Raw genomic sequence first — 27,996 nt, forward strand, 5'->3', positions numbered from 1 at the left:
GAGTCTCCACCAGATACTTCTAGTCTTTAAGACAAAGTTTCCTCTAGGTTAATTTCTATAAGAGCTAACTGTCCCCACCTGAGAGCATATGTCATTCTGTCAGGGCGCATTGCTCTCAAAATAATCAGCTTCTGTATTAAACTTTTCTTCTTCCATTCTTGTGGCAACTTTTCCTTTTCTGGACACTCGGATTCCGCCCACTTCCTCCACTGCTTGGCAGATCCTTCCACATCTCGGTCGAGGCCTCGAAACTCTTCCATGAGGGCGACCGCCTGTGATAAAATGGGGAAGCAGAGGAGACTAACATAGCAGCTAGTGTAGAGCAGCCTGGAGTCTGAGACAAAGAGCTGTGAATGTTGAGGCGAGCTCCCTGTGCTAGGCAGTAGGTCCTTGGTGATTATCTATTTCATACCTAAAAAAACTACAACACTGTTATTCATCTATAATATAAACTAAAAATTAAAGAATAAGAAAGAAAGAAGGGCCTGCAACAAAACAAAAAAATAAGACGTGTGACTATATTGGATCCTGTGCAGGTAAAGTGGTGCTGGACAGTCTTCATTGCCTCCTCAGATTTATTCAGGACGCTCCCTGTCCTGCAAAGGCGGTGATTGTGAAGGATGACTTGAACAAAGCGTCCTGGTTTTCTGCCTGGTTGGGTCTGACCAACAGGAAGCACTGGCAAGAGGCTGGAGGGCCAGTGAACGGAGGCGAAGGTACCTCTTCCCAGTGCTTTCTGTGCTGATGCTGTTCAGTAGTGGCTCCGTTTCCTTACGGAATGCCAGAGTTCTGAGAAGCTGGCTCCCTCCCATAGTTTCCTTTCTCAGGAGTTTCACTAAGTGTTCCTTTCCCACCCTTTCCCCTCCCCATCCCTGGCTGATCCCCTCATTTTTCTTCTTATACAATGAAAATATACTCTTTGTTAAACTTTTAAAAAATCATACTTTGAATTTGCCATTTGTTTTCTGCTGAGACCCTGATACACAATTGAACTTGAAGTTATAATTCTAAAGTAATAATCTAATTAAAAATTCTATTTTAAAATAAAATCTAAACATACTAAAAAACTAAGGAAAAACATAGATATTTTCAATACAGAGAAATGTTCCTGTCTTAGGGAAAAAAAAAAAAGAGTATGGCGAGGCTTAGTACGTGATGAGCATCTCTGAGGAATTCCAGAGTCAGAGAATAAACTTTTAGTAATAGAATCTTCTGACAGAAACGTGGAATAAGGATTTACAATTAGGGTTGTGCTGCTTAAACATTTTACAATGATAATACATGACTATACCACTGTATAAATTAACAAAACTATTTTGAAAAAGTGGAGAAATACTATAAAAAAGAAAAACCAAATGAAGAAACAATTCAGGTCAACTGAAAAAAAGATCACTTATACTCCTCAACTTTAACCAAAGGTCCTGTACATTATACATATTTATTAACAACTTTCCCATCCATAAATAGATCAGAAGTTCCTTTACGTCCAAATAAAAAAGGGAAATTAGAATATAGTTGGTGGACGTGTAAATTAGTGTAGCCACTATGGAAAAGAGTATAGGAAGTTCTTCAAAAAATTAAAAACAGCATGTATCTACAACTAAAATGGTGTATATCACCTATATTTTTTAAAACTACATTTTAGAGAACTGAGATTTCAAGTAAGATTTAGATATTTTTTGAAAAATCACGTTCCCAACATACCTTAATAGCACTCCATGATTGATTAGTGAGGAAATCAACAGGACTCTGGTAAGTGTGTTCAACTGTGAACCGAAGAAGGAAATCCAATTCAAGATGATCTATCTCTTTCTTTCTCAGCAAAATCTTGAGAGGACACAAAGCAGAAAAGGGTCATGTGGTCTGCATCAAAATCCAGGATGCAGTCACCACTTAATAGACATGGCTGAAAAGGCAGAACTAAGACTTCTGAGAATTCCTATAGATATATATCAGTTTGTGGTTAAAATAAGGGACCTTAGATTATACTCATGAACTCAAAATCTTGATTGAAAATCTAATAGCAAATAATTACCAAACCTGGTTCATTTCAATTTTAACACCTGTGCTGACTAGCAGCATATTTAAACTATGCTTTAAACTATATTTAGCCTTCTGCTGTTAGATCAAACTTGTCTTGAAACTTTTTATACAAACTGAGAAAGCCTCAGATGAAAATGGACCGAATCACTAAACAAAAGGTAAAACTAGTACAGTGAGTTAGTCCTGATATAGAAATTATAGCCAATAAACCATGAGATACGTAAGACTTTTCTTACACGTGAGATTATGTTGAGAAAAAACTGGAAGTTGTTTTACAGACACAACAAACACATCATGAACTGAACTTTAGGCATGTTGGTTACAGAGCTGATAAACAGCCCATAGAGTATTTAGGAGGGACACAAATGAAATATTCCTAATTTCCACACAGAAACTATAACACCTTATAAAGGTAAACAGGTAAAATGTTTGAGGTTTGTGCTATTTAAAAATTCTAGATATTTCCAAAATGCATTACAGGTGGTAACATGTATCAGAATATTATCTTATTGGATAATTTTTCTTAATCCAATTTGATTTCATCAAACAAAAAGTTGTCCTCATATATATAAAGCTTACATTTATGTAAATAGTACTTCAGATAAATAATCCATATACATATTCTAAAAAGAAGTTTTAAATATATGTACACATGTGTGTATACATATGGTATCATCCCCGGTCCATTACTGTTCATGAACAATACATGTAAACATACGAAGGTCAGCAAAACCCACAAACAATATGATTAAAATATGGGCAGAGGAACTGAATAGTCATTGTATCAAAGAAGGCACACAAATGGCTGACAGTTACATGAAAAAGTGCTCAACATCACTCATCACTAATCATCAGGAAAATTCAAATCAGACCCACATGAGATGTCACCTCACACCTGTTGGGACGGTTATCAGCAAACAGACGAGAGATGACAAATGCTGGTGAGGATATGAGACAGGAACCCTTGAACACTGTTGGTGGGAATGTACACTGGTAAAGCTACATGGAAAAGAATATGGAGATTCCCCCCAAAATTAAAACTAGAACTATCACAGAATTCAGCAATTTCACTTCTGGGTATACAAAGAAGTAAAATCATGATCTCAAAAAGATATCTGTATTCCTATGTTCATTACAGCACTTTTTTTTACAATAGCCAACATACAGAAACAACCTAAGCCTCCATATATGGATGAATGGATAAAGAAAATGTGGTGTGTGTGTATGTATGTATGTATAATTTTTATATATGCACATTCACATATACAATGGAATATTACTCAGTCATAAAAAGAAGGAAATCCTGTCATTTGTGACAAGATAGATGGACCTTGAGGGCATTATGCTAAGGAAAAGAGTCACACAGAGAAAGAGAAACACTGTATAATCTCACTTTCATGTGGAATCCAAAAAAACAGAACTCACAGATACAGAGAACAAGTTGGTGGTTGTCAGAGGCAGGTGGTGGGGGTGGAAAAATGGATGAAGGTATGAAAAGGTATCGACTTATAGTTATAAACAAGTACTGGGGATGTGACGTACAGCATGGTGATCATAGTTACCAATACTCTATGGGTATTAGGAAGTTGCTAAGGAGTAAGGCTTCCCTGCTGGCTCAGTGCTAAAGAACTCGCTGCCAACGCAGGAGACACAGGTTCCATCCCTGGGTCAGGAAGATCCCCTGGAGAAGGAAATGGCAACCCACTCCAGTATTCTTTCCTGGAAAATCCCATGGACAGAGGAGCCTGGCGGGTTATAGTCCATGGGGTCGCAAAAGAGTTAGACATGACTTAGGGACTAAACAACAAAAAGAGAGAGTAAATCTTAAAGTTCTCATCATGAGAAAAAAATGTAATGATATGAGGGGAAGGCTGTTGACTAAACTTATACTGTAATCATTTCACAATATGTACATACGTAAGATCATTATGTTGAACATGCTGGCCTAATACAATGTATGTGTCTATTCTGTCTTGATAAAACTGGGAGAAAGTTAAAAAGAAAAATTCCATTTTGTAATGCATTACTGTTTATCACATATATTATAAAATGATTCCACCCATATATTCTTTTTTAACCCAAAGGACTCTATTAACACCAAAACTATTGAAAGAGAAGTGATAGTTTATCACTATTAACAGCAAGTATTTAAAAATGCCTTCTTTGAGCAAAGTACTTAGGAAGACACAAAACAAGACATCTTTCATCAAGATTTGAATTGACCGAAAAAGTTATACAGCAAACAGACTAATAAAAGGAACACATGTTTATTTCATCTAGGAATGGGGTCCTTGATGTTTTTTTTTTTTCCTCACCAGGGGTACTTGTATTTAAACAAAATCGTTTGCAGAGTCCACATGAGAAAGAGGTCTTACTGAAAGTTGGAGTGTGAAACCTGGAGCTCTTTCCATACATTGACTGTTTTTTAACGGGGCTCTGAAAACCTCCCAGGACCACTCAGATTTGGAACTTTAACCTTGAGATTCTCTCCAAGAAACTCCCCAGGGGGATAAATACCTGGGAGGTCTGTACAGGACCTGGAAAGGTGAGGCCAGCGCCTCATGGGCCTGTTTCACAGAGTGATGGCCGATGTGGTTGCCCCAAGTGCAAACCCACCCAAGCCACTGCACGCTGACCGACTCACAAGGCTGACATATGCCCAGGTTCCCTCCGGGAAACTCAAACTATCTTTAGGCCACCAAGGGCTTCCGAGCAGCAGTGAAGTAGCTAATACACAGAGATGCGAGACTCGGGTTCTGGGGCTGCTTTTCAGTGACTGATTTCCTCACCTGGAAAGCCATCTGGGACAGGAAGGTGAGTTTGTCCTTCTCAAACAGCGCCTGGCTGGTGTAGAGGAAGACGGCATGGGTGATGCTCTCGGTCAGGGCGGAGATGCGCCCCGGCATGTCCTCCACCTTGTCAGTCTGCTCGATGGCTCTGTGGAACAGCATGTTGAAAGCCTGGGGAATTCAAGGCACTGTTAAGGGGTGACAACTGATGGCAGGTGTCCAGCTAGTCCCAAGCCAGAGGCTATAGTGTATGGATGGGGAGAGAGAACAGGATGGGTTTTACAAGGATTCTATGAGCTCTAGAACAGCTCCTGGCATGTGGTAAGGCTTCAGTGAAAGTCTGCTATTATTTTTAACATTATTTCATAAAATCTACCCACGTTTTCTTCCTAACCAACTGAATTGCACTGTCCTTTGTCCTTCTACCCATGCAATTGAATATATATACATATATATATTCTTATTTTTAATTTTGGTAAAATACACAAAGGGTAAAATTTACCATCTTATTAGTTTTAAGTAGTATTAAGTATATTTACACTGTGGTACAACCCATTTTCAAACTGTTTTCTTCTTGAACAACTGCAACAGTGTTAGACAACAACTCACTTAAAAAACTCATTTAATTATATCAGTAACTCCCCATTCCTTGACAACCACTATCCTACATTCTGTTTCTACAAGTTTGACTGCTCTAGGTACTTCCTATAGTGGAATTATATAGTATTTGTCTTATTGTGACAAGCTTGTTTCACTCAGTATAATGTCATTAAGGTTCATCTATGTTGTAGCATACGTCAGAATTTCCTTCCTTTTTAAGGCTACATACTGTTTCACTGTACGTGCATATTAGCTGTGGTTGTTCGGTCACTAAGTCCTGTCTGACTCTTTGCAACCCCATGGACTGCAGTATGCCGGGCTCCTCTGTTCTCCACTATCTCCTGGAGTTTGCTCAAATTTATGTCCATTGAGTCAGTGATGCTATCCAATCACCTCATCCTCTGCTGCCCGCTTCTTCTGCCTTCAATCTTTCCCAGTATCAGGGTCTTTTCCAATGAGTTGGCTCTTCACATCAGGTGGCCAAAATATTGCAGCTTCAGCTTCAGCAAGTCCTTCCAATAAATATTCAGGACTGATTTCCTTTAGGATTGACTGGTTTGATCTCCATGCAGTCCAAAGGATGCTTAAGAATCACAATTTAAAAGCATCAATTCTTCAGCACTCAGCCTTCTTCATGGTCCAGTTCTCACGGCTGTACATGATCCCTGGAAAAGCTATAGCTTTGACTATGCAGACCTCTGTCAGCAAAGTGATATCTCTGCTTTTTAATACGATGTCCAGGTTTGTCATAGCTTTCCTTCCAAAGAGCAAGCATCTTTTAATTTCATGGCTGCAGTCTCTGTCCACAGTGATTCTGGAGCCCAAGAAAATAAATCTGTCACCGTTACCACTTTTCTCCCTTCCATCTGCCATGAAGTGATGGGACCGGATGCCATAATCTCAGTTTTCAAATGTTGAGTTTCAAGCCTGCTTTCATCCAGGGCTGGACATTTGGGTCTATTATGAACAATGCTATGAACACAGGTGTACAAATGTCTCTTTGAGACCATCTTGTAATTCTTTTGGGTATATGTTCAGAAGTGGAATTGCTAAATCACATGGCAATTTTTAAAACTGTCATATCATTTTCCAAAGTAACTGCACTGTTTTACAACCCTTCCAACAGTGCACAAGGGTTACAATTCCTCCAGATCATTGCCAACACTTGTTATTTTCTGTTTCTTTTTCCCCCTGAAATATTGTAGCTATCCTAATAGATATGAAATAGTACCTCATTGTGATTTTGGTTTGCATGTTCCTAAACATTACTGATGTTGAACATCTTTTCAAATGCTTATTGGTCATTGGTCATGTCTTATTGATCATGTCTCCTTTGGAGAAATGTCTCTTCAAGTCCTTTGCTCATTTTCTAACAGATTATTTTTTTGTTTTTGTTATTCCACGCATGTACTTTTGTGATCCCCTTTGATTATATCATTCTTTAAAAAATCACTCAATATTTGATTTTACTCATATGTCTTGGTAGCAATGGGGCTGTATAGATTTTTACATATATCTATAGATATTTAAATATATAGCTAAACATAGCCAACTCTATACATCTATAATCCAAATCTATATATCTATAAATAGATATAACATAAAAATATCAAATTTTTTGACTGGTGGTCAAGGACTAATATACTTGAAAGAAAGTAAAACCCTACAACAACTGACAGTAAATATGGGTAAGAAGGTATTAAAAAAAGTACTTATTTGCTATTTACATTTTAAAAATCAATTTTTAATTTATAAACAATAAAATGCACCCATTAAATAAAAAGCTCAATGAGTAGTGATAAATGTATCGACTTCAGTAACAGTCACTGCAGTCAAAATGTAGAACCTTGCTATCCATGTCACCCTAAAAAGTTCTCATGTGCCTCTCTGCAGTCCGTTCCCACCATTATCCACCCCATCCCTGCCCACTGCCGAGCTGTTTCTCTCATGGCAGATTCATTTCAGATGTGCACTTCTAGTACTTTGTTTCGAGTTGATTCCCTTTGGGTAAAGACCTAGAGTAAACATTTAGATCATTTTGTAACTTTATGAGAAACTGCCAAACTGTTTTCCAAAATAGTGTTAGCACTTTGCATCCCCGCTGGCAAAGTGAGAGAGGCGTAGCACCACATCAGTGCTAACACTTACATTAATGACAGTCTTGTATAATTTTAGTTTTTCTATTAGGTATACAGTCATATCTCATTCTGCTTTTACTCTGCATTTCTCTGATGATTGTTGAGCATCTTAAAAATATGCTTATGGTTAATATATATCTTGGTAGACAAGTCCAAGCCTTTCCTCCATTTTTTGAGTTAACTATTGAGTTGTATATTCTGATTTAAGTTCTTTGTGAAATTTATGTATTGGAAATAACTTTTACTGATCTATGGCTTAGTTTTTCACTTTCTTAATGTCTTTTGATGAGGCTTTTTTCTTTCTCTTATACTCTAAGAAATTTTTATTTCTCTTATACTCTAAGGATAAATCTTTGCCTAAACCAAAGCCCAAAGACTTTCTATTGTTCTCTGGGAAATTTTACAGGTTAGCTTATTCATTTTTAACTCATTTTATATAGAGTGATGTAGTAGCTAAGATTCATTTTATTCCATGTGGATATCCAGTTGTCCCAGCACCATTTGTTGCAAAAACGATTCTCTCCTCAGTGAATTGTCTTAACACTCACTTCCAAGAATCAGTTGACCATACATTTATGGGTCTGCTTCTGGACTCTTTATTCTGTTTCATTGATCAGTGTATTTTTATTTACGCCAATCAGTGTAGTTAAGTCTTGAAATCATATACTGTAAGTCTTCCAAATTTGTTTTTCTTTTTCAAAATTAGTTGTTTTTAAATCCTTGGCATTTCTACATAAATTTTAGAATCTGTTAGCCAATTTCTACCAAAAAAAAAAAAAAAAAAAGCCCTTCTGGGACTTTCACTGAGACTGCATTAAATCTATAGATTAGATAGAATTAAAATCTTAATAATACTGATTGTTCTGAGTCATAAACATGGTCTTTTTCTCCATTTAGTTGAACCTTCTTTAATTTTCTCATTAATATTTTATAGCCTTCAGTATGCAGATCTTGTATCTGTTTTGTTAAAATTAACCCTAAGAGCTTCAGAATCTTGGAATCTACCATAAATAGTATTTATTAATTTTATTTTCTAAATGTTTATTCCTCATATATAGAAATATAATGAATTCTGTATATTGACTTCATATCCTGTGATCTTGCTAAAAACTCACTGCTTAATCCTAGTAGTTTCTCATGAAGGTAGTAGGTCATCTGTGGAAAAAAGATGGCATTTCTTCTTTAAAATTTCTTTTTTTTTTGTATTGTTTCACTGGCTATAACCTCCAGTGCAATATTGAATAGAAGTGTTAAGAGAAGACATTCTTGTTTTGTTTGGATCTTAGAGGAAAGTATTCCATTTTTCGACATTAATATTAGCTGAAAATCCTCACAGATGCCCTTCAGCACACAGAGTATGATAAAGTGACCATTTTATCCCAGTTTTCTCAGAATTTTTTTTTTAACCAAATGTTTTGTCAAGTTCTTTGCATCTTCTGAATTATAGGCTTTTTCTCTTTTTTATTTTATTAATATGAAGAATTACATTGTGTGATTTTTAATGTTTAACCAACTTGCACTCCTGGCATGAATTCCAATTGTTCATAACAGATAATGCTTTTTATACGTGGCTGGATGCAATTTGCCAATCTTTTTTAGTAGTTTTCAACAATGTTTCTGAGGGGGGCTGCTCTGTAACTTTCTTTCCTTGTAATACCATAGTCTATTTTTGGTGTCTGGGTAGGCCTGGGCCTGTATTAATTTTCCCCTTTCACACTGCAGGGAATCCAAGCCTGCCGGGAGCCAGCGTGAGGAACTCCGCCCGTGGCAAAGGTCATGAGGAAGGAGTCTCGGCATATGCAAAGGCGGGATTGAGCCTCAGGAGTCCCTCTGGAAATTCTCGAGCATCTACCCCCAAAACCAGAGTCTGACTACTTTACTACTTTGTGCTCTCACCTATACCTCTGACTTTACGGGGGGCTGTCCCCCACCACCATCTCTCTCTCTGAAAGAGAGTTAACTTACAGCTCCAGTTAATAAAGTTCCTGGGCGTGACAAGAGTGTTTTAGTTCACAAACTCCTTTTGAAGTTCTCTAGCCTGCCTGAACAGGTTCTTCCGGCCACATGTGATTGTTCACAGCCTCCCAACCATGAGAGGCACAAGATGTTCTAAACTTTCTAAATACAGATTCCTTTGAGCAGTTAGAAGATTATTAGTACAGGTATAGTGGATTGATTAGAAATTATATTGGTGAAGGGTTTTCATTTATTGGGCCAATGTTTGCTGCTAAGTTTCCATATCCCTTACCTACTGTGTCCCTAGGAGTGTATTGATTAATATAGTTGGTGTATAGGAATGTAAGTAGTAGCTTTAATGTTTATAACCTTGGACCCTTGAGTTAATTCTTTTCTTGTTATAGCCCACCACACCTTTGCCCTATAGGAATGAGCTTTATCTAATGCTTTCGGAGGGTGACGCCTGACTTTAGAATAATCACCTTTAGAGAAAAATAAATTTTCTGAAGAAAGGGTCATAAAATGTTAATAGGCCTCCTGGCCAGAAGATGATGTAAATCACCTAAACTTTTGCATATGATAAGTTTGCAGGAAGAAAGCCTGGCTTCGATAAGGATCAAGGACTGCTGACCTTGCGTGACTCTACCCTTTCCCCCATTATCCTCTATGCACAACTTAAGGTATAAAAACTACTTTGTAAAATAAAATGCGGGCCTTATTCACCGAAGCTTGGTCTCCCCATGTCGTTCTTCTCTCACCTTCTGGCTGAATTCCCATCTGGAGTGTGGAAGCTCGTCAAGCCTACTAATTTTGCCTGGGCTTCTAAGATCTGAGTGGGGAGGCCTTAGTGTCTTCTCTCCTTCGGGAGAATGGGAGGATGCCTGCGGCCTACGTAGGTGACGCAAACTCTTTGTCTTGGAGTTTTATTGGCTTTCCACGTAAACCAAGTTATTCAGCCTCTTTTCTTCACTGAATTTCTTCGCTGAGCTATCCCTATTTAACCACTCTTTATATCTTTAATTCTATTGTATCCTGATCACCGAAGCCGTCTCCCCTTCAAATTCCCTGGATCCACCGGGGCTGGACCCTGGCACAAGCCCCCTGTGCTTCTCAGAATTTCTTTACTTGTTCCATCTTACTAGACATCTGCTAGTTATTCTTGATCCTTCCTCTTTATTATTGCCAGTATCCAATCCATCTCCAAGCTGACTGTTGTACCTTCAAATCGTAAGTCTATACACTTCTGTTTGAGTCTTTTGCCATCACATGACTCATCTGCCTACAGCCTTTCAGTGGCCTCTCTCTGTCCACAGACTATAATCCAAAGTCCCCAGTAGAGGCCTCATGTGATCCAGATACTCCCAGCTCTCAGGACTCATGTCTCACCATCTTCTCCCTCATTCATTACACTCCAACCACTTAGATTCATTCACCTGAAATCTCGAAAACTCTTTCCTGTCTCACATGTCTGTTATATTCTCCAAACACTATGTAACCTCTGAGAGGTATTCCCTGAGCCCTCAGTAAAACAGCCTCTCCATCTCTACTGTTCTCTCTCGTTGTCCTTGTCACTTTTATACACACACCAATCTACATATCTCCACTCTTATCTGTGTTTTCCAAACTGTACACTCAGCAACCAGCACAACATCTGGCATTATGACTGATCACAATAGCTATTTGTTTAAAAACTGAAAGATGGAATGAATCTTTGGGTTCAGACCACTGGGTTCAGAATCAGTCATGGGCTCAAATCCTGACTCTTACAATTATGAAATGTGAATTCTTTGCCAATTAAAAATCTGAACATATTAGTTTTTTAAAATAAGGATAAAATAACATATTTTATTGAGATGTTTTAGGCATAAGAATGAGCCAAAGAAAGAAAGTGCCTTGCATGAAACACTGGCTTAATCAATAGTTATTACCACTTTTTTTCCCTCTGTACCAAAATAAAATGGGAAATCTTTTTTATAACATGTACACTTTCACAAAAAAAGTACAGGAGCCTCCAGGAGAATTCCCTTTATGTGTATATATATATACATATAATATATTTATTAAGCTCCTTAAGATCCTATTGAAGAATGTAAACAGTGTGCTTTGAGTCACGGAAGTTAATTATTTCAAAGCCTTATTGAAAATTAGAAATGAAAGTTACTGAGAAAGTAAAGATTTCTTTCACCTTGTTTTTATTTTGCTAGCTAGATCCTTGAGACTCCTTACTGGACACACTAGATTGCTTAAAAAAAATTCTAAACTTTCAGAAACAAGTTGAACTTCTAAAGTTTAAATTGTTCTTAGCATATTCATCATTACCTTCAAAGAGAATTGATAGATGGGGTTGATTTTTCTGAGGTCATTAATCACAAAATATAGAAGAGATGCTCTTGCTGCCACTGGTCTGTAACATTCTCGGGCCTCGTTGATTTTTCTTTCATTTTCTTTAGCTTCAGTCACCTATGGTGGGAGCAGACAGCGTAAGTAACTTACTCTTGATGGTCTCTAGTGACGGAAGGGGCATATCTGAAATGAGAAGCCAGTGGTACTGATGTAGACAACACGCATGGCATCTCTACGCGTGGCCTTTTACAAAAGTGTAACATTCATATTTTAAAATAATCTTTTTATAAACTGACTTTTAAATGAAAATGGATGTAACTCCAGCTGTGTTATGGTTACAGATTAAACAAACTTGATTGTTTCTGGTTCTACAGAATTTATTCTGAGTAATGTCACCTTCCTGCCTCCCCTCTCTCTTTCAGGGGTTAATAACCCAGCTGTATCACCTCCCAGGGATAGCCCTTAAAAATCTGCTGGGTCAATTCAATGCCAATCTCTTAATTAGTCAACAAGGTATCCAAATGCAGCCAAGGTCAATAAAATATCCAATAACTAAGCTTACTAAAAAGCCTTTATAGGAAGATGCTCATGACTGCCTAATTCTGACTTTGCACCAGATCATCCATATGCTCATATATTTCCATTTAGTTTATCTTTGTACGATATTAGCCTCTGGGTACATTCAGAGAGGTAATTAAACACACAGACCATCATCAGCCAACATACTCGTTTTTATTCAAGACACAGTTTCTTCTATCTGGGACTGCTGTTGGTCCCAGAGCTTTACAAGGTACAATATTTGTCCAACCTTTGTTTACAGACTTGATTCATCATACTTGTCTATAAAAGGACAGAAAGAAAATGTACAGCAGAAGCCAGTAGTATAAATTACTGCTCAAAGCAGGACCTCTGACAGGATAATATTTAAATCATTGTGTTTGGAACACCCAGACCTTTGTCTAAGAGGGTAACTGTAAATAGCCCTGTCTAACAATTCATTTAGCTTTTTGATGGTGTACTTGCAGGAGGCACATATTGGTATGTACTTCAAATGGTTACTCAGGGGTTAAGTGGAAGGGAGGGATAACTTGGGAGATTGGGGTTAATATATACATACTACTTAGATAGCATATTGAAAAGCAGAGACATTACTTTGCCAACAAAGGTCCATCTAGTCAAGGCTGTGGTTTTTCCAGTGGTCACGTATGTATGTGAAAGTTGGACTGTGAAGAAAGCTGAGTGCTGAAGAATTGATGCTTTTGAACTGTGGTGTTGGAGAAGACTCTTGAGAGTCCCTTGGACTGCAAGGAGATCCAACCAGTCCATCCTAAAGGAGATCAGTCCTGGGTGTTCTTTGGAAGGACTGATGCTAAAGCTGAAACTCCAGTACTTTGGTCACCTCATGCGATGAATTGACTCATTGAAAAGACCCTGATGCTGGGAGGGATTGGGGGCAGGAGGAGAAGGGGACGACAGAGGATGAGATGGCTGGATGGCATCACTGACTCGATGGACAAGAGTTTGAGTGAACTCTGAGAGTTGGTGCTGGACAGGGAGGCCTGGCGTGCTGTGATTCATGGGGTCGCAAAGAGTCGGACACAACTGAGCGACTGAACTGAACTGAACTATCAATAAAACAGAAACCTAATAAGGACCTACTGCATAGTACAGGGAACTGTACTCAATATTCTGTGATGGCGTATATAGGAAAAGAATCTAAAAAAGAGTGGATATATGTATTTGTATCACAAATTCACTTTGCTGTATGCCTGAAACTAATACAACATTGTAAATCAATTATACCCCAATAGAAATATTAAAAAAATTTTTTAATGTAGAGCAAAGAAGGAAGCTCCTACATGGAAAAATGTTAGGAAGATAGCAGAGATATTTTAAGAGACAATTAGAAGTTAACTTCAAAGCTAAGACCTAATTTACTTAATTGCCCTAATCTTTACCATTTTAGGAGCTACCTAGAATTCACTTACTTAAAAGGAAAGAGTAATTTGGGATTCCATTTCCTTACTTAAACTAAGACAAATATATTGGATGTGTGGCAACACAGTGTTAGCTAGGTAATTAATAGATTACTTAGTAATGAGGATACTCCAGAAAGCAAATAAGGGTCCCTCTCATTTCGAAACCTCAGCGTTTTAAAGACTCGTGGCCATGTGTGAAAGTCCAGCATGCATTCACAAGGCATATTAGGACACGTGTTGGATGTTCAGCAGGAAGTCTACTAACTGACATTTTTTCCTAGCTTTTAGGAAACGTCACTTTCCTGGGGAAATAATGCATCTGAGTGCAGTGGGAGACCATCCTTTGCTCAGTTTCCTAGCACTGAAGGCCTGTAAACAAAACTTAAGCTCTAAGTATTTCTGTAAAATGTATGAGAGACCAGGAAGCCTGTGGTGAGACTGCAGGGTATCAGTTTGCTGAAGCTGAAGGCTAAGCCTTTTAATATTTTAGACTACGTAAGCCAGCAGGGCCCAATTTCCTTCAACTTTAGTCACTCAGGAAAAAATAACAGCCTGACAGAGTCTACTGTGCACGACTGAATCTCTCTTGAGTTAGGAGAAGCACATCTTCAAGCATCTCTATCTCCATTCAGAAATCCAGAGTTCACTTTTTAAGGGCAGTTTATGAAAAGGCCTGAATTCCACAGTCAGTCCTTTTAGAGAAATGACCAAGTGGGACTATGCTTCTGCCCAAGCACTTCATTCAAACAGAATAAGCCCTCCAGAAGTCCAAGGAGCACTGAAGCACTATTTACAATACCCAAGACGTGGAAGCACCTAATTGTTCGATAGAAGAATGGGTAAAGAAGATGTGGTACATATATATACGGTGGACTATTACTCAGCCATTAAAAAAAGAATGAAATAATGACATGTGCAGAAACATGGATGGACCTAGAGGTTGTCATACTGAGTGAAGTCAGAGGGAGAAAAATCCTATGATATTGCTTATATGTGGAATCTTAAAACCAATGATAAAAATGATCTTGTTTACAAAATAGAAACAGACAGACTTAGAGAATGAACTTAAGGTTGGTGGGGGAGGGGAGGTCGGGGGGATAGTTAGGGAGCTTGCGATACACAGGTACGCACTGCTGTATGTAAAATGGATAGTCAACAAGGACCTACTGTACAGCACAGGGAACGCTGCCCAATATACTGTTAAAAAAAAAAAAAACTAATTGGGAAAAGAAGAGATACATGTATGTGTATAACTGAATCTCTTTTTTGAACACCTGCAACAAACACAACACTGTTAATCAACTATACTCCGTGATAAAAAGTTAAAAACAACCCTCCAGGCAGCGCCTGCCTTTTCCTACCTTGCACTCTATCTCGGCTGCAGTGGCCTTTGCCCTCTCCAGTCTCTCTACCAGTTTGGTGTCATCTAGAAAGCTCCCTTCTGCTGCAGAGAGACGCAGAAGGAGGTCGTCCTCCAGGTACTTCAGCTCTATCTTAAAGTCATTTTGGTGCTTTGTCAGAACCAGCTAATGCAAACCAAGCAAAAGGTGAGAGACAGTGAATAAATTCATATCATTTCATATAAAACAAAACACTTAGCATTACAATTGTAGTAATCATAATCTTTAAAAATTCTTTAAAAGCAATACACATAGTTAACTATGCCCAGAAATTTTCCCAATTAAAGTCAGGTATAAATTATTTTTAAATCTAGATGGAGATAATCAAGGGATAATTGCATAAGAAATTTTGGCATCTCATAGAAATATAATGCACTTTTGTATGCCAAACATCTCTGCCTCCTCCACCACCTGCTAAAATACAGAATTTTAAATATTTGTATTTTCTTGCTTGTTTGTATTGTTTGTTTGCAATGCATTTAAACTTTAAATTCAGAAGGCATGGTAAGAGCTGGTTGCACTCCAGGTTCCAGAGCATGACCATACATCATAATCATGGGACATTATGAACCCAGAGGAAGAAACTTCTGGTTTCTGTTTTACATCTAAAGAGAAAAGGCATTATTTCCATCCTCATAACAGGATAAAAGCTAAACATCACAGCCCTTCTTATATCTGTCAGAGAACTGAGGTCACAGGGCAATTGCCATGCTGAAAAGTACAGAGATGGGTGAATACAGTCACAGCTTCTCAAGAACATTTAAGTAGTAATTGGCTAATTCCTGGGGGCAGAACTTGAGAGTTAAAAACTTCTGAGGGCCCAGTGTTTGGGGCTCTCTTAGGAGAGGAAGCCCAGGGCAGATCCCTCTCTACCCTCTGTTCTTTCCAACCTTCTAGGGCATGTATCTGCTTCTCCAGCCCTGCTTCCATGATTCCAACTCTGTGCCTGCCAGAGTCACATGCACCAAACAAGACCCACAACGAGCCCATCTCCTGCGGCACAATCCTACTTCCTTAATCAGAAGTATCTTGAGTTGCTACCTAACTGTTCACATATATTCTCATTTTTCTTAATTAGATTGCAAGATCATGGAAGCAGGCATCCCATCTTACACTCCTGTGTCTGGCACTATCGTTTGTGCAAAGAAGGTACTGAATAAGTGCTGAGGAATAATTTCATAATTTTTACCTTAAGTTTCTCCAAGTCTGGTCTTTCAATATTGACAACCTCTGCCAGCAGCTGGGCTTCCAGACCATCTTCTGTGACCGTGAAATTGAGGAGGGTTGTCTGAGCCTGCAGTTCTGGCTTATAGTGAGGATTTACCAGTTTTGTGTGAAGGATAAGACGAAAGTTGTGGTTAAATTCACATTCTTTATCTCCAATCTTGATATACCTAAAGGGGGCATAACACAGACATCAGGAGACTCCCATGAACCATGGCTAATAATAAGGTGTCATTCCATTCCTGTATTCTTTTGGTGAGTCATGATTTTTTGTCTAGTCTACATTTCCCTAAAGTATAAGAGGAGTAAGAATGGTCCACTAAACCTCTATATGATTAAGTCTCCTTACATGTAAAATGGTGATAATAGTTGTACTCATTTCATAGTGTCACTATTACAATTAAACACAATAAACCATATAAAGAACCTATAACAACAAATGCAAGCTTCTATTATTATGCTATCTATGATTAAACTTAAAGATCAATATTCTTTAAGGATAAAACGAGTAGGTATGCTCTTATACATGTGTTTGTGAGTATCCCTGACGAGCCCAGCCTTTAAGTTTTAGCTTCCCTGGTGGCTGAGATGGTAAAGAGCTTGCCTGCAATACAGGAGACCTGGGTTTGATCCCTGGGTTGGGAAGATCCCCTGGACAAGGCAATGGAAACCTACTCCAGTATTCTTGCCTGGAGAATTCCATGGACAGAGGAGTCTGGTGGACTACAGTCTGTGGGGTTACAAAGAGTCGGACACGACTGAGGGACTAACACTTTCACTTTCATATATATACGTATGTGTGTATGTGTATATATGTGTATATACATACACACTTAAAATTCATACATATGAAAAATACACATATTCTTTTCCTTATACATGCTTAGTTTAAGCCACTTTAAATGATGCAGAAGTGATTCTTTTTTCTAAGGCCCATCATGTGACTATGAGTAATGGTCATGTGACTATGAGTAACGGTAGCAAAAGTATTTTCCAATAAAGAAATAAATACAAATTCCCCTGGCACTTTACTCAATTTTCGTACTTTGGGGTCTGGCTCAGAAGTAAAATTTAAGAAGCCTGTTGCATGGGATGCATAGACAGCATTCTTCCCAGCTCCATCTCACACGGAGTGGGCTGACAGCAAGCATGCTTCTGTTTTGTGTCCCTGTTCCTCTGGCCACAGGGCCCAGGAGTAGGTACTTCATCTGAGCTGTTCCAACCAGAGTAAACTCCTGGGATGCAGGACTGGGGCAGAGAGAAGGGAGAGTTGGAACTGGAGCCTCTAAGCTTGTGCTGACGTCCCTCTGTCCTGCTGGTGAACCAAGCAGCAGAGAAGGACTGTCCTGGTTTCCCAGGGAAGAATAATTAAACCAATGTTCAGATGAAACAGTAACACAAAGGAGCGTGTTCTGGGTTTCATGGGCTTCTAGGTCTCCTTTCTTGAAGTCTGGCTGCATCTTCCCCTCAGTTGCCATGGCACCTTGCAGCCTTGTAATAGTCTCTGTTTTGCTTCACCCTGATAGAGGTGGTTTCTGTAATTGCAAGCAAAGCTCTGAAGGAATGCAGTCACCCCGTGAGGGCAGAGCCTAATTTTTCTCTACCTCAGATGCTGGCATCTAATTTCTAAGGAATTCTCCCTGGGCTCCCTTGCCCTGTGGGTTCTGAGTGCACTAGGCCAGTGGAAGCACAGGCAGGAGAGAGCAGTATAGGAGAGAGGGGTCTGGCAGACCTTCATTGCTTCCAGGGTGTGCTTGTTGGGGGGATGGGGGGGGGGTGGGATAGGGGAGAGTGGAGTGAGGGCTACGTGCTGCAATCCACAGCTCATCTCGGGGCTCTATGTGCCTTGAGATCCACAGCTCTGCTCAGAGCAGCTAGGAACACCTTCAGGCCTGGAGGTAGTGATGGCTTCCCGCTGCTGCAAATCCTCTGTAGCCTCAGCACCTCCACTGAGTTCCCTTTACCCTTTGCTCTTCAAATTCTTGTGAAACAGTCACTCTGTGAATTCTATCAAACAATTCCAGCCTACTTTGTGGTCTTTTTCCTGCCAGGACCCTGCTATGAGGCTGTAGCAAAAGGCAAGTTTTTCTTACTCATGCACCAGATAGACAGAACCCATGAATGCTGGAAACTCTCACTCTTCCATCAAAGTGGCCTGAGCTTTGGAGAAGTGAAATTCCTCCAAGAAGCCTACAAGCATGGCTGAAGCAAGGAGCATCTTCTCAGTCTCTTATTTTAACTACTTACTGGAATTCTGAGTTCTTCCCTATTTAGTGTATATTTTCATCAGAGAGGTATCATGATGATGATGATAAGAATGTTACCCAAAGCCCACATTGTTTTTAATTTAAATATAATATTTTAAGTAATTATGAGGAGAAAAATGAATACTCATCTCACTGACTTCTGGGTGAGGTGTTAAACTTCCTTAACTTTATCAACTTTGGAAAACTAGATGAATTCAAAAGAAAGACACCATAGAATATACACTGTCTTTCTTTTGAATTCATCCAGTTTCCCAATACAAACTGATACAACCACTATGGAGATTCCTTAAAAAACTAGGAATAAAACTACTATATGATCTAGCAATCCCACTACTTGGCATAGACCCCGAGGAAACCAGAACTGAAAAAGACACATGTACCTCAATGTTCACTGCAGCACTATTTACAGTAGTTAGAATATGGAAGCAACCTAGATGTCCACCGGCAGATGAATGGATAAGGAAGTTGTGCTACATATACACAATGGAATATTACTCAGCCATAAAGGAACACATTTGAGTCAGTTCTAATGAGGTGGATGAACCTAGAGCCTATTCTACAGAGTGAAGTAAGTCAGAAACAGAACGACATGTTGTGTATTAACACACATACGTGGAATCTAGAAAGACAGTTCTGATGATCCTGTGTGCAGGGCAGCAGAGGAGACACAGACGTAAAACCAGATTTTGGACACAGTGGGAGAATGGAGGGTGGAATGGCTGTAGAGAATAGCACTGGAACATACACATTACCATACGTAAAACAGACAGCCAGTGGGAGTGTGATGTGCGACACAGGGACCCAAAGCCAGTGGTCTGTGACGACTTGGAGGGAGCGGGTGGGGAGGGAGAGCTTAACAGGGAGGGGACATATATATACCCGTGGCTGATTCATGTTGATGTACATGGTGAAAACCATTACAATACTACAAAGTAAATATCCTCCACTTAAATAAGTTAAACAAAAATCACACTTGGGGCTATACTACAAAAGAGAGAGAGAGAGAGACACTGTATAAGTTCAGAATTTAGGCAATGCTGAATCCTCCTTACTAAAATGCCATAATATTTGCAATAACTTTTTAAAACTTGAGTAGAGATACTCAGACGCCCTAATGTGGTAATATTTAGGGCTGCTATTGATGGATATTTCGTAACTGCCTTGCTCTGAGATGAAGTCATATGGTTATATGACTTTTGAGTCATACGGTGAGGAGAAGGCCCCTAATTCCCTGGCCTCTCTTGACTATGGAAATGTTTATAATATACTTTAAGTGGGTAAGATTAGTTAATAATCATAGTTTTCTTAAATCACTAAAGCATTAATCAATAAATCACCCAATCACTAAAGCTTTAATCACTACAGCTAGAATCTCAAAAGATTGATCAGATTCATAACATACTGTCTCCATTCAATTCTCCACTTTTTTTCCCATTGTAGTGATATTATATTTCAACAAAAACTTTCACAGGTTGCCACACATCTAAGGACAATTAACATAAGGACAAAGGATACAAGAATAGACAATGGGCAAAAGAAATTCTCTGCAACAAGCGGTGTTGGGGAAACCGTACGGCTGCATGTAAACCAATGAAGTTAAAACACACCCTCTTGCTGTACATACGAATAAACTCAGAATGGTTTAAAGACTTAAATATAAGCCATGACGCCATGAAATACCTAGAAGAGAACATAGGCAAAACATTCTCTGACATAAATTGTGGCGATGTTTTCTTAGGTCAGTCTCCTAAGGCAACAGAAATAAAAATAAACAAACGGTACCTAATCAAACTTACAAATTTTTGCACAGCAAAGGAAACCATAAAGACAACAACAAAAATGAAAAAACAACCAAAGGATGGGAGAAAATATTTACAAATGATTCAACAGTCAAGGGCTTAACTCTCCAAAATGTACAAACAGCTCATATAACTCAACAACAAACCAAACAACCCGACTGAAAAATGGGCAGAAGACCTTAATGGACATTTCTCCAAAGAAGACACACAGATGGCCAAGCCAACAGGCACATGAAAAGATGTTCCACATCACTTATTATTAAGGAAATGCAAATTAAAACTACAACGAGGTTATCACCTCATACCAGTCAGAATGGTCATCATTTAAAAGTCTATAATGCTGGAGGAGGTGTGCAGCAAAGCCCTCCTACACAGTCGACGGGAATGCAAGTTGGTACCGCCACTATGGAAAATAGTATGGAGGTTCCTCAGAAAAAAAAAAACAACGATAAACAAACCAAAACTATAGAACTATCACATGATCCGGGAATCCCACTCCTGTGAACAAACCAAAACTCGACATGAATGACTTCACCTTTAAACTTAATAAAAAATGGCTCCCAAAGTACTTTGGCAGGTTTTCAAGCTTAGAAACTTAACCAAAAACTGTGAAAGCATCTTAAAAATTTTATTGGACTATAGTTTATTTACAATGTTGTGTTAATTTCTGCTGTAAAGTGAAGTGACTCAGTTATACATTTGTGTGTGTGTGTGTATTAGTCTTTTTCATAATCTTTTCCATTATGATTTATTTGGTTTGTTTCCTGACAAAACTGTAATTCAAAAAGATACATACACCCCTATGTTCACAGAAGTGCTACTCACAACAGCAAGACATGGAAACAGCCGGAAGGCCCACTGACAGATAAATGGGGAAAGATGTGGTACATACATACAGTTGAATACTACTCAGCCATAAAAAAGAATAAAATAATGCCATTTGCAGCAATACAGATGAACCTAGAGATTATCATACTAAGTGAAGGAAGTCAAAGGAGAAAGACAAACGCCACATGATATCACTTATATGTGGGCTCTAAACATGTGGTAAGTCAACCTGTCTACAAAACAGACACAACTCATGGACCTAGAGAGCAGACTTGTGGTGGCCAAGAAGGAGGGGGAAGTAGAAGAGGGAAGGGTGAGGAGTTTGGGGGTAGCAGATGCAAACAATTATAACAGGATGGATAAGCAACAGGTCCTACTGTAGAGCACAGGGAACCCTATTCAGTACCTTGTGATAGACCATAATGCAAAAGACTATGAAAAGGACTATATATATAAATACACACACACACACATTACATATATATACACACATATTACATATGCACATATACACAGAAGAGTCACTTTGCTTCACAGCAGAAATTAAGCTTGAAAAATCTCTCAAAAGTGACTCAAAAATCTCTCAATTCTTTTTATTAAGTTGAATGGTGAAGTCATTCATGTTATTAAGTTTTGGCTTATTTTCCCTTAGTACTTCCCACTGTTTAATTTTTTTCCAGATGGAAAAAAGATAGATTTAGATGACAATCCTCTTCGAAGCTGTATGCATGTATAAACCATATTTTCCTTTAAAAATAAGTTAAAAAAAAGTATTAACATCACTGTTAAAAGTGAAACACTGAGAACAACAAGAGATGAATGAACTACAAGCCAGCTGTTGTAAGTAAACCAAGAAGTAACTGCAAGTGTATCTGATGTGCTCAGTGGCCCTGAGCCCTTGCTATGCAAGTCTTAAAAAGGATACCATTTGTTTACACTTTTGCAAATGCCTTCCAGTTGATATCATGCTCATTAACATAATCATGACTTTATAATTTCTCCAGCTACTTTTTTTTTTTACCATGAAATATGCTACAACCAACATTCATTCACTCAACAAGCACCTACACAGTGCCAGGCTGTCAGAGTCCACTAGACACTGGGCGTATAGCCATTACCCAACAAACATGGTCTCTTCTCTAACATTATTACTTACTTTTTCTCATAATAAGCACAAGAATATAAAAGTTTATGTACTGACTCAATCTTTTACTTATCCAATTCAGTAAGTAAATATGTATCAAGTGCCTACAATGTCCAGTCATATAAACATCAAAGATCTGCCTCATTTAAAGAGAGGCAAATGATCTGAATAGCAATCTCTCCAAAAAAGATCTACAAATATCCAATAAGCACCTGAAAAGATGTTCAACAGTACTAGTCATCAGGGAGATGCGAATCAAAGCCACAGTGAGGTGGGAGTTCACAAATGCTGCTGCTGCTGCTAAGTTGCTTCAGTCGTGTCCAATTCTGTGCGACCCCATGGACTGCAGCCCACCAGGCTCCCCCATCCCTGGGATTCTCCAGGCAAGGACACTGGAGTGCGTCGCTATTTCCTTCTCCAATGCATGAAAGTGAAAAGTGAAAGTGAAGTTGTTCAGTCGTGTCTGACTCTTAAGCGACCCCGTGGACTGCAGCCCACCAGGCTCCTCGGTCCATGAGGTTTTCCAGGCAAGAGTATTGGAGTGGGGTGCCATTGCCTTCTTCATCACAAACACTAGATGGTTATAAAAATTACAAAACAACAACAACAACAAGAACAAGAACTGGCGAGGATATAGAAACATCAGAACTCTCATACACTGTTGGTGAGAATGTAAAATGGTGCCTCCAATCTGGAAAACAGTTCGGCGGGTTCTTCCAGTCTTAAACACAGAGTTACCACGTAACTCAGTAATTCTACTCCATGTCCCAAGGAATGGGAAGCATATGTCCACGTAGAATTTTTACACAAATATTCACAGCAGCATTATTCATAATTGCCAAAAGATGGAAACAACCCACTGTCAATAAACTCAGAGATGGATAAACAAATGTGGTATATTCAAACAATGGAATATTCAGTTTAGTTCAGTTCAGTCTCTCAGTCGTGTCCGACTCTTTGCAACCCCATGAATTGCAGCACGCCAGGCCTCCCTGTCCATCATCAACTTCCTGAGTTCACCCAGACTCATGTCCATCGAGTCAGTGATGCCATCCAGCCATTTCATCCTCTGTCGTCCCCTTCTCCTCCTGCCCCCAATCCCTCCCAGCATCAGAGTCTTTTCCAGTGAGTCAACTCTTCGAATGAGGTAGCCAAAGTACTGGAGTTTCAGCTTCAGCATCATTCCTTTCAAAGAACACTCAGGGCTGATCTCCTTGCAGTCCAAGGGACTCTCAAGAGTCTTCTATTACTCGGCCATAAAAAGGAAAGAAGTACTGATACACGATACAACATAGATAAACCTTAAAAACAAGTAAAAAATAAGCCATCACAGAACTCCACATACTGTATGATTCTATTTATAGGAAGTGTTCAGAATAGACAAATCAATAGTGATAAAAATCAGATTAGAGATTGCCTGCTGCTGCTGCTGCTACTGCTGCTAAGTCACTTCAGTCGTGTCCGACTCTGTGTGACCCCATAGACGGCAGCCCACCAGGCTCCCCCGTCCCTGGGATTCTCCAGGCAAGAACACTGGAGTGGGTTGCCATTTCCTTCTCCAAGAGATTGCCTAGGGATTTCAATTCTAAAACTGTAGTAATGACTGCTCAATGCTGTGAATACACTAAAAACCATTGAAATCTTCACTTTAAAGATTACGCTGTATGATATGTGAATTACACCTCAATAATAGTGCTACCCGGAGAAGGCAATGGCACCCCACTCCAGTACTCTTGCCTGGAAAATCCCATGGACAGGGGAGCCTGGTGGGCTGCAGTTCACGGGGTCGCTGAGGGTCGGACATGACTGAGCGACTTCACTTTCACTTTTCACTTTCATGCGTTGGAGAAGGAAATGGCAACCCACTGCAGTGTTCTTGCCTGGAGAATCCCAGGGACGGGGGAGCCTGGTGGGCTGCCGTCTATGGCATCGCATAGAGTGGGAAACAACTGAGGCGACTTAGCAGCAGCAGCAATGGTGCTACCAAAAGAGAACAACAATGAACAACAATCTCATAGAAGGTCAATCGCCCAGATTTGCTTCTGTCAATCTGAAAAGTAAGTGATCATGCTAACTGTCGTTTATCAGAGGTTCATGCTTGACTTTTGGGTATAGTAAGGTGTGTTACAGAATGGTCTTAATTGATAAGGACAATTTTCTTAGTCAATCTCCTTCTTTTTGACTGAAGACATATTCAACCATATCTACACTAACAGCATCATCAAAATTTCTCCCATTGCTTGTTTTCCTGTTCAAAGGTTTCCAAAATTGGTCTCACAAATAGCTTGAAGAAAATTTTTCTTTGCTAGTGAGATTCTCTATTTTTCTGTTAATTCACTATATTACTGTTGGCCTAGATTTCAAGACTTCCGTGACCGGCTTTCAGAGGAAATTTCAAGAGTGGTGGTTTCGTGTAATTAATTACCTGGGGTTCTCAACACATAAATGATCCCAAAGTTTATACTCATTTATATTTGCACAATAAGAAAACCAAAATTTTAAATAAACCTTTGAGTACATTGTCTTGTAATTTTCCAATTACTGCTCCATCTTGGTTTGAATTCACTCCTCCCCTTGTAGTATCTCTGAGAAATGCCAGATTTATCATGACCTTCCATGATTTCACACTGAATTTTTCCTCATATGGTTATGAATTGTAACTAGGTTTGGGTTCATATCTCATAAACTTTATTTTTTTAACCACTAACCTATAATCCTAGGTGAAAAGAGAATTTAAACACTTTTCCACTCTAAAAATGTAAATTTAAATGAACACTGAATGAATCAAGTCCAGTATTTTCATTAATGTTGTCTAATGGGACCTGTGGACTAAGTCAATTTAATTTTGAGGCTTGTGTGGGGAGTAAGGGTAGAAAGGGTACATGGCAATCAAAACAACCCCCAGCAAGATGATAGACATATCTGACAGTCAAAGGTGTTCAGATCTCATGGAGAAATCCCTGTAGATGGACGACTCTTCCTGTAAATGGCCAGAGAGTTAAGTTTCAAACATGGTCGGCCACATACATCTTTATCATATATTCTTTTCTGTTTACAACCCTAAAACTATCCTCAGCTCTTGGGCCACATCAAGACAGGCTGCTTGCCCATCAGCATTCTAGAGGGTCTACCAGTCAGTGGTATCAGCATAATCTCCTCTCAAAACAGCAGCAGTTAATCCCACTGGAGCACCAGTAACACCCCGTCACAATTTCTCCAATCAGTTATCCACCTAGCTGCGCTTACCTCTCTAGGGTTCCAAGAGGAAAAGTGAGACTAGCCGATACAGAACATGAGGTTTGGACAATTCTGCTTCTGGGTGCAGGAGACAAAAGCTTTTAACTGGTCAAATATGTATTTAACCAAGTATCTCGGTTAAAGTCACACTTGGTGAGGTGCCCCAGACTAACTATGCATGTTTCTAAACCTCCCTTGCATACCCACATATGCCCCGAGGCACCCACACACCCCAGTTTGAGAAAGGGAACTCCATCTACTTGAGGTACAGGGCTGACTTTTCTCTGTGAAGAGACAGAGTTAATCTGGGAATTTGCTATGGGGGTGGCATAAGAAGGATGTCTGCCTATAAAACTGGTTTTCTACTTGGCTCTGAAACACTATTTTATAGGTTTATATTTCCCAGGGAGAGTAAATTATCCTCAATTGGAGTATTTTATGATCTATGAAAGGCAAAACCTGCACAATGACTCAGTGGGTTTTATCATTGCTGCTAGGTTAATTTTTGGTTAATCTCCAATCTGGGAAAACTAAACAGACTGCTAGTGCTCTCTCCTGATTCAAAGGATCCAAAAAAAGAGGAGTTAACCAGAGGGGTGGGAAAAGCAAACAATCCTGAGTTGTTTCTGTAAAGACAGGAGTCCAGAGGTTGTAATTCTGGAACACAGCAGGAAGCTCCAAGCACTCAAACTTCAGCGCTGAGAACCAGCAGCAGGAGGGAAGGGTAACCTGAACCCTGCACCTCCTCTCTCTCACAGCTATTCTCTGAAAGCAGTAGTTCTTAACCCACCCTCTGGCCTCATGACCCCAGGCACAGGACTCTTGTCTTTGACACTGCATCACAGGGAGAAGCAGGAAGAGCAGGACTCTCGGAATATGGGCTGGAGTTGCTGCCAGAGGGGTTTCACTCAATCCTCCAAGGGTGTGAGCTCCTCCTGTCCCCTCTTCTCTCTGGCTGAGAAGTGCTGGTTTGGACATCACAGGCTAATTACACAAACTGAAATAAAATGACTTTTCCCAGTACAAGCACCACAATTTAATTGCTAGGACAGAGGATGGAGAAGGCAATGGCACCCCACTCCAGTACTCTTGCCTGGCAAATACCATGGACGGAGGAGCCTGGTGGGCTGCAGTCCATGGGGTCGATAGGAGTCGGACAAGACTGAGTGACTTCACTTTCACTTTTCACTTAGAACACTGGAGTGGATTGCCATTTCCTTCTCCAGGGGATCTTCCCAACCCAGGGCTCGAACCTGGGTCTCCCGCATTGTAGACAGATGCTTTACCGCCTGAGCCACCAGGGAAGTCCACTGGAGAAGGAAACGGCAACCCACTCCAGTGTTCTTGCCTGGAGAATCCCAGGGATGGGGGAGCCTGGTGGGCTGCCGTCTATGGGGTCGCACAGAGCTGGACATGACTGAAGTGACTTAGCAGCAGCACAAACAGGACAGGGATGAGCTGTCTGCATTCTGTCTCACCTATCAGGGTTGTGATTTTAGAAGGGCCCTAGAGATCACTCAACTGTCTCCTTTTTATGGAGCTAGTTTATGACTTGTCCAAGGTCACACAGCTTAGAGGCAGAGCTGGGACTGGAACCTGGGTCTCTAGACTCCTGGAATAAAGTTCACTTAACTGCATCCCATCACAGGGTAATTTGCTCTGTTTGATAGTGACAACTTCTAACCCCAGCCGCTGTCAACCTGTCTAACCATCAATCACAAGAGGGTACTAAGAGAATATGACCGAATCGGTAACAATCAAAGGCCACTAGCAAAAAAATAAATAAATAAAGACACAGCTCAGAGGACATGCCCTGATGATCATCAGTTAGACATACTATCCTTGTTTATTAAGGAGAATAGCTCTGATTATTGAGGTGCCCAGCCTGAATCCAAGAGCTATAATTTCTGGGAGATATTTTTATAAAATAAACTAATTTATGAAATTTTAAAAATAAATCACTCAATGTATAGAAAAGTTTTCTATTTTCTGGCTTTCAGGAAAATACTGAAGTATGCCAAAATGCTGAGTGAAGTATTATAATTCTGGATGAGTTACTGTACAATAAAGACAATCATCTAGAAATTAACTAGAAATTTAGTTTTCTATGGGTAAGGCCGGCATAACAATAAGACAGCTACATGTAAAAATGAATTAGATCATTCGTCAACACCAGAAACAAAAGTAAGCTCAAAATGGATTAAAGACCTAAATATGAGACTGTGCTCACTCTGTCATGTCATACTCTG

At 39.5% G+C, this 27,996-nt stretch overlaps 1 protein-coding gene across 1 annotated transcript in view; it reads right to left on the minus strand.

Moving 5' to 3' along the window:
- DNAH11 (dynein axonemal heavy chain 11) overlaps positions 1-27,996 on the minus strand; it is a 369,705-nt gene that overhangs the window by 38,197 nt on the left and 303,512 nt on the right. The window contains exons 66-71 of the mRNA XM_027539949.1: positions 16,438-16,642; positions 15,210-15,374; positions 11,846-11,986; positions 4,833-5,003; positions 1,705-1,827; positions 79-272 (exon numbers count right to left, since the gene is read on the minus strand). Coding sequence (XP_027395750.1) covers positions 79-272; positions 1,705-1,827; positions 4,833-5,003; positions 11,846-11,986; positions 15,210-15,374; positions 16,438-16,642 — 999 coding nt within the window. The remainder of the gene's footprint in view (positions 1-78; positions 273-1,704; positions 1,828-4,832; positions 5,004-11,845; positions 11,987-15,209; positions 15,375-16,437; positions 16,643-27,996) is intronic.

The sequence above is a fragment of the Bos indicus x Bos taurus genome, chromosome 4 (assembly GCF_003369695.1).
Source record: "Bos indicus x Bos taurus breed Angus x Brahman F1 hybrid chromosome 4, Bos_hybrid_MaternalHap_v2.0, whole genome shotgun sequence".
Classification (NCBI taxonomy): domain Eukaryota; kingdom Metazoa; phylum Chordata; class Mammalia; order Artiodactyla; family Bovidae; genus Bos; species Bos indicus x Bos taurus.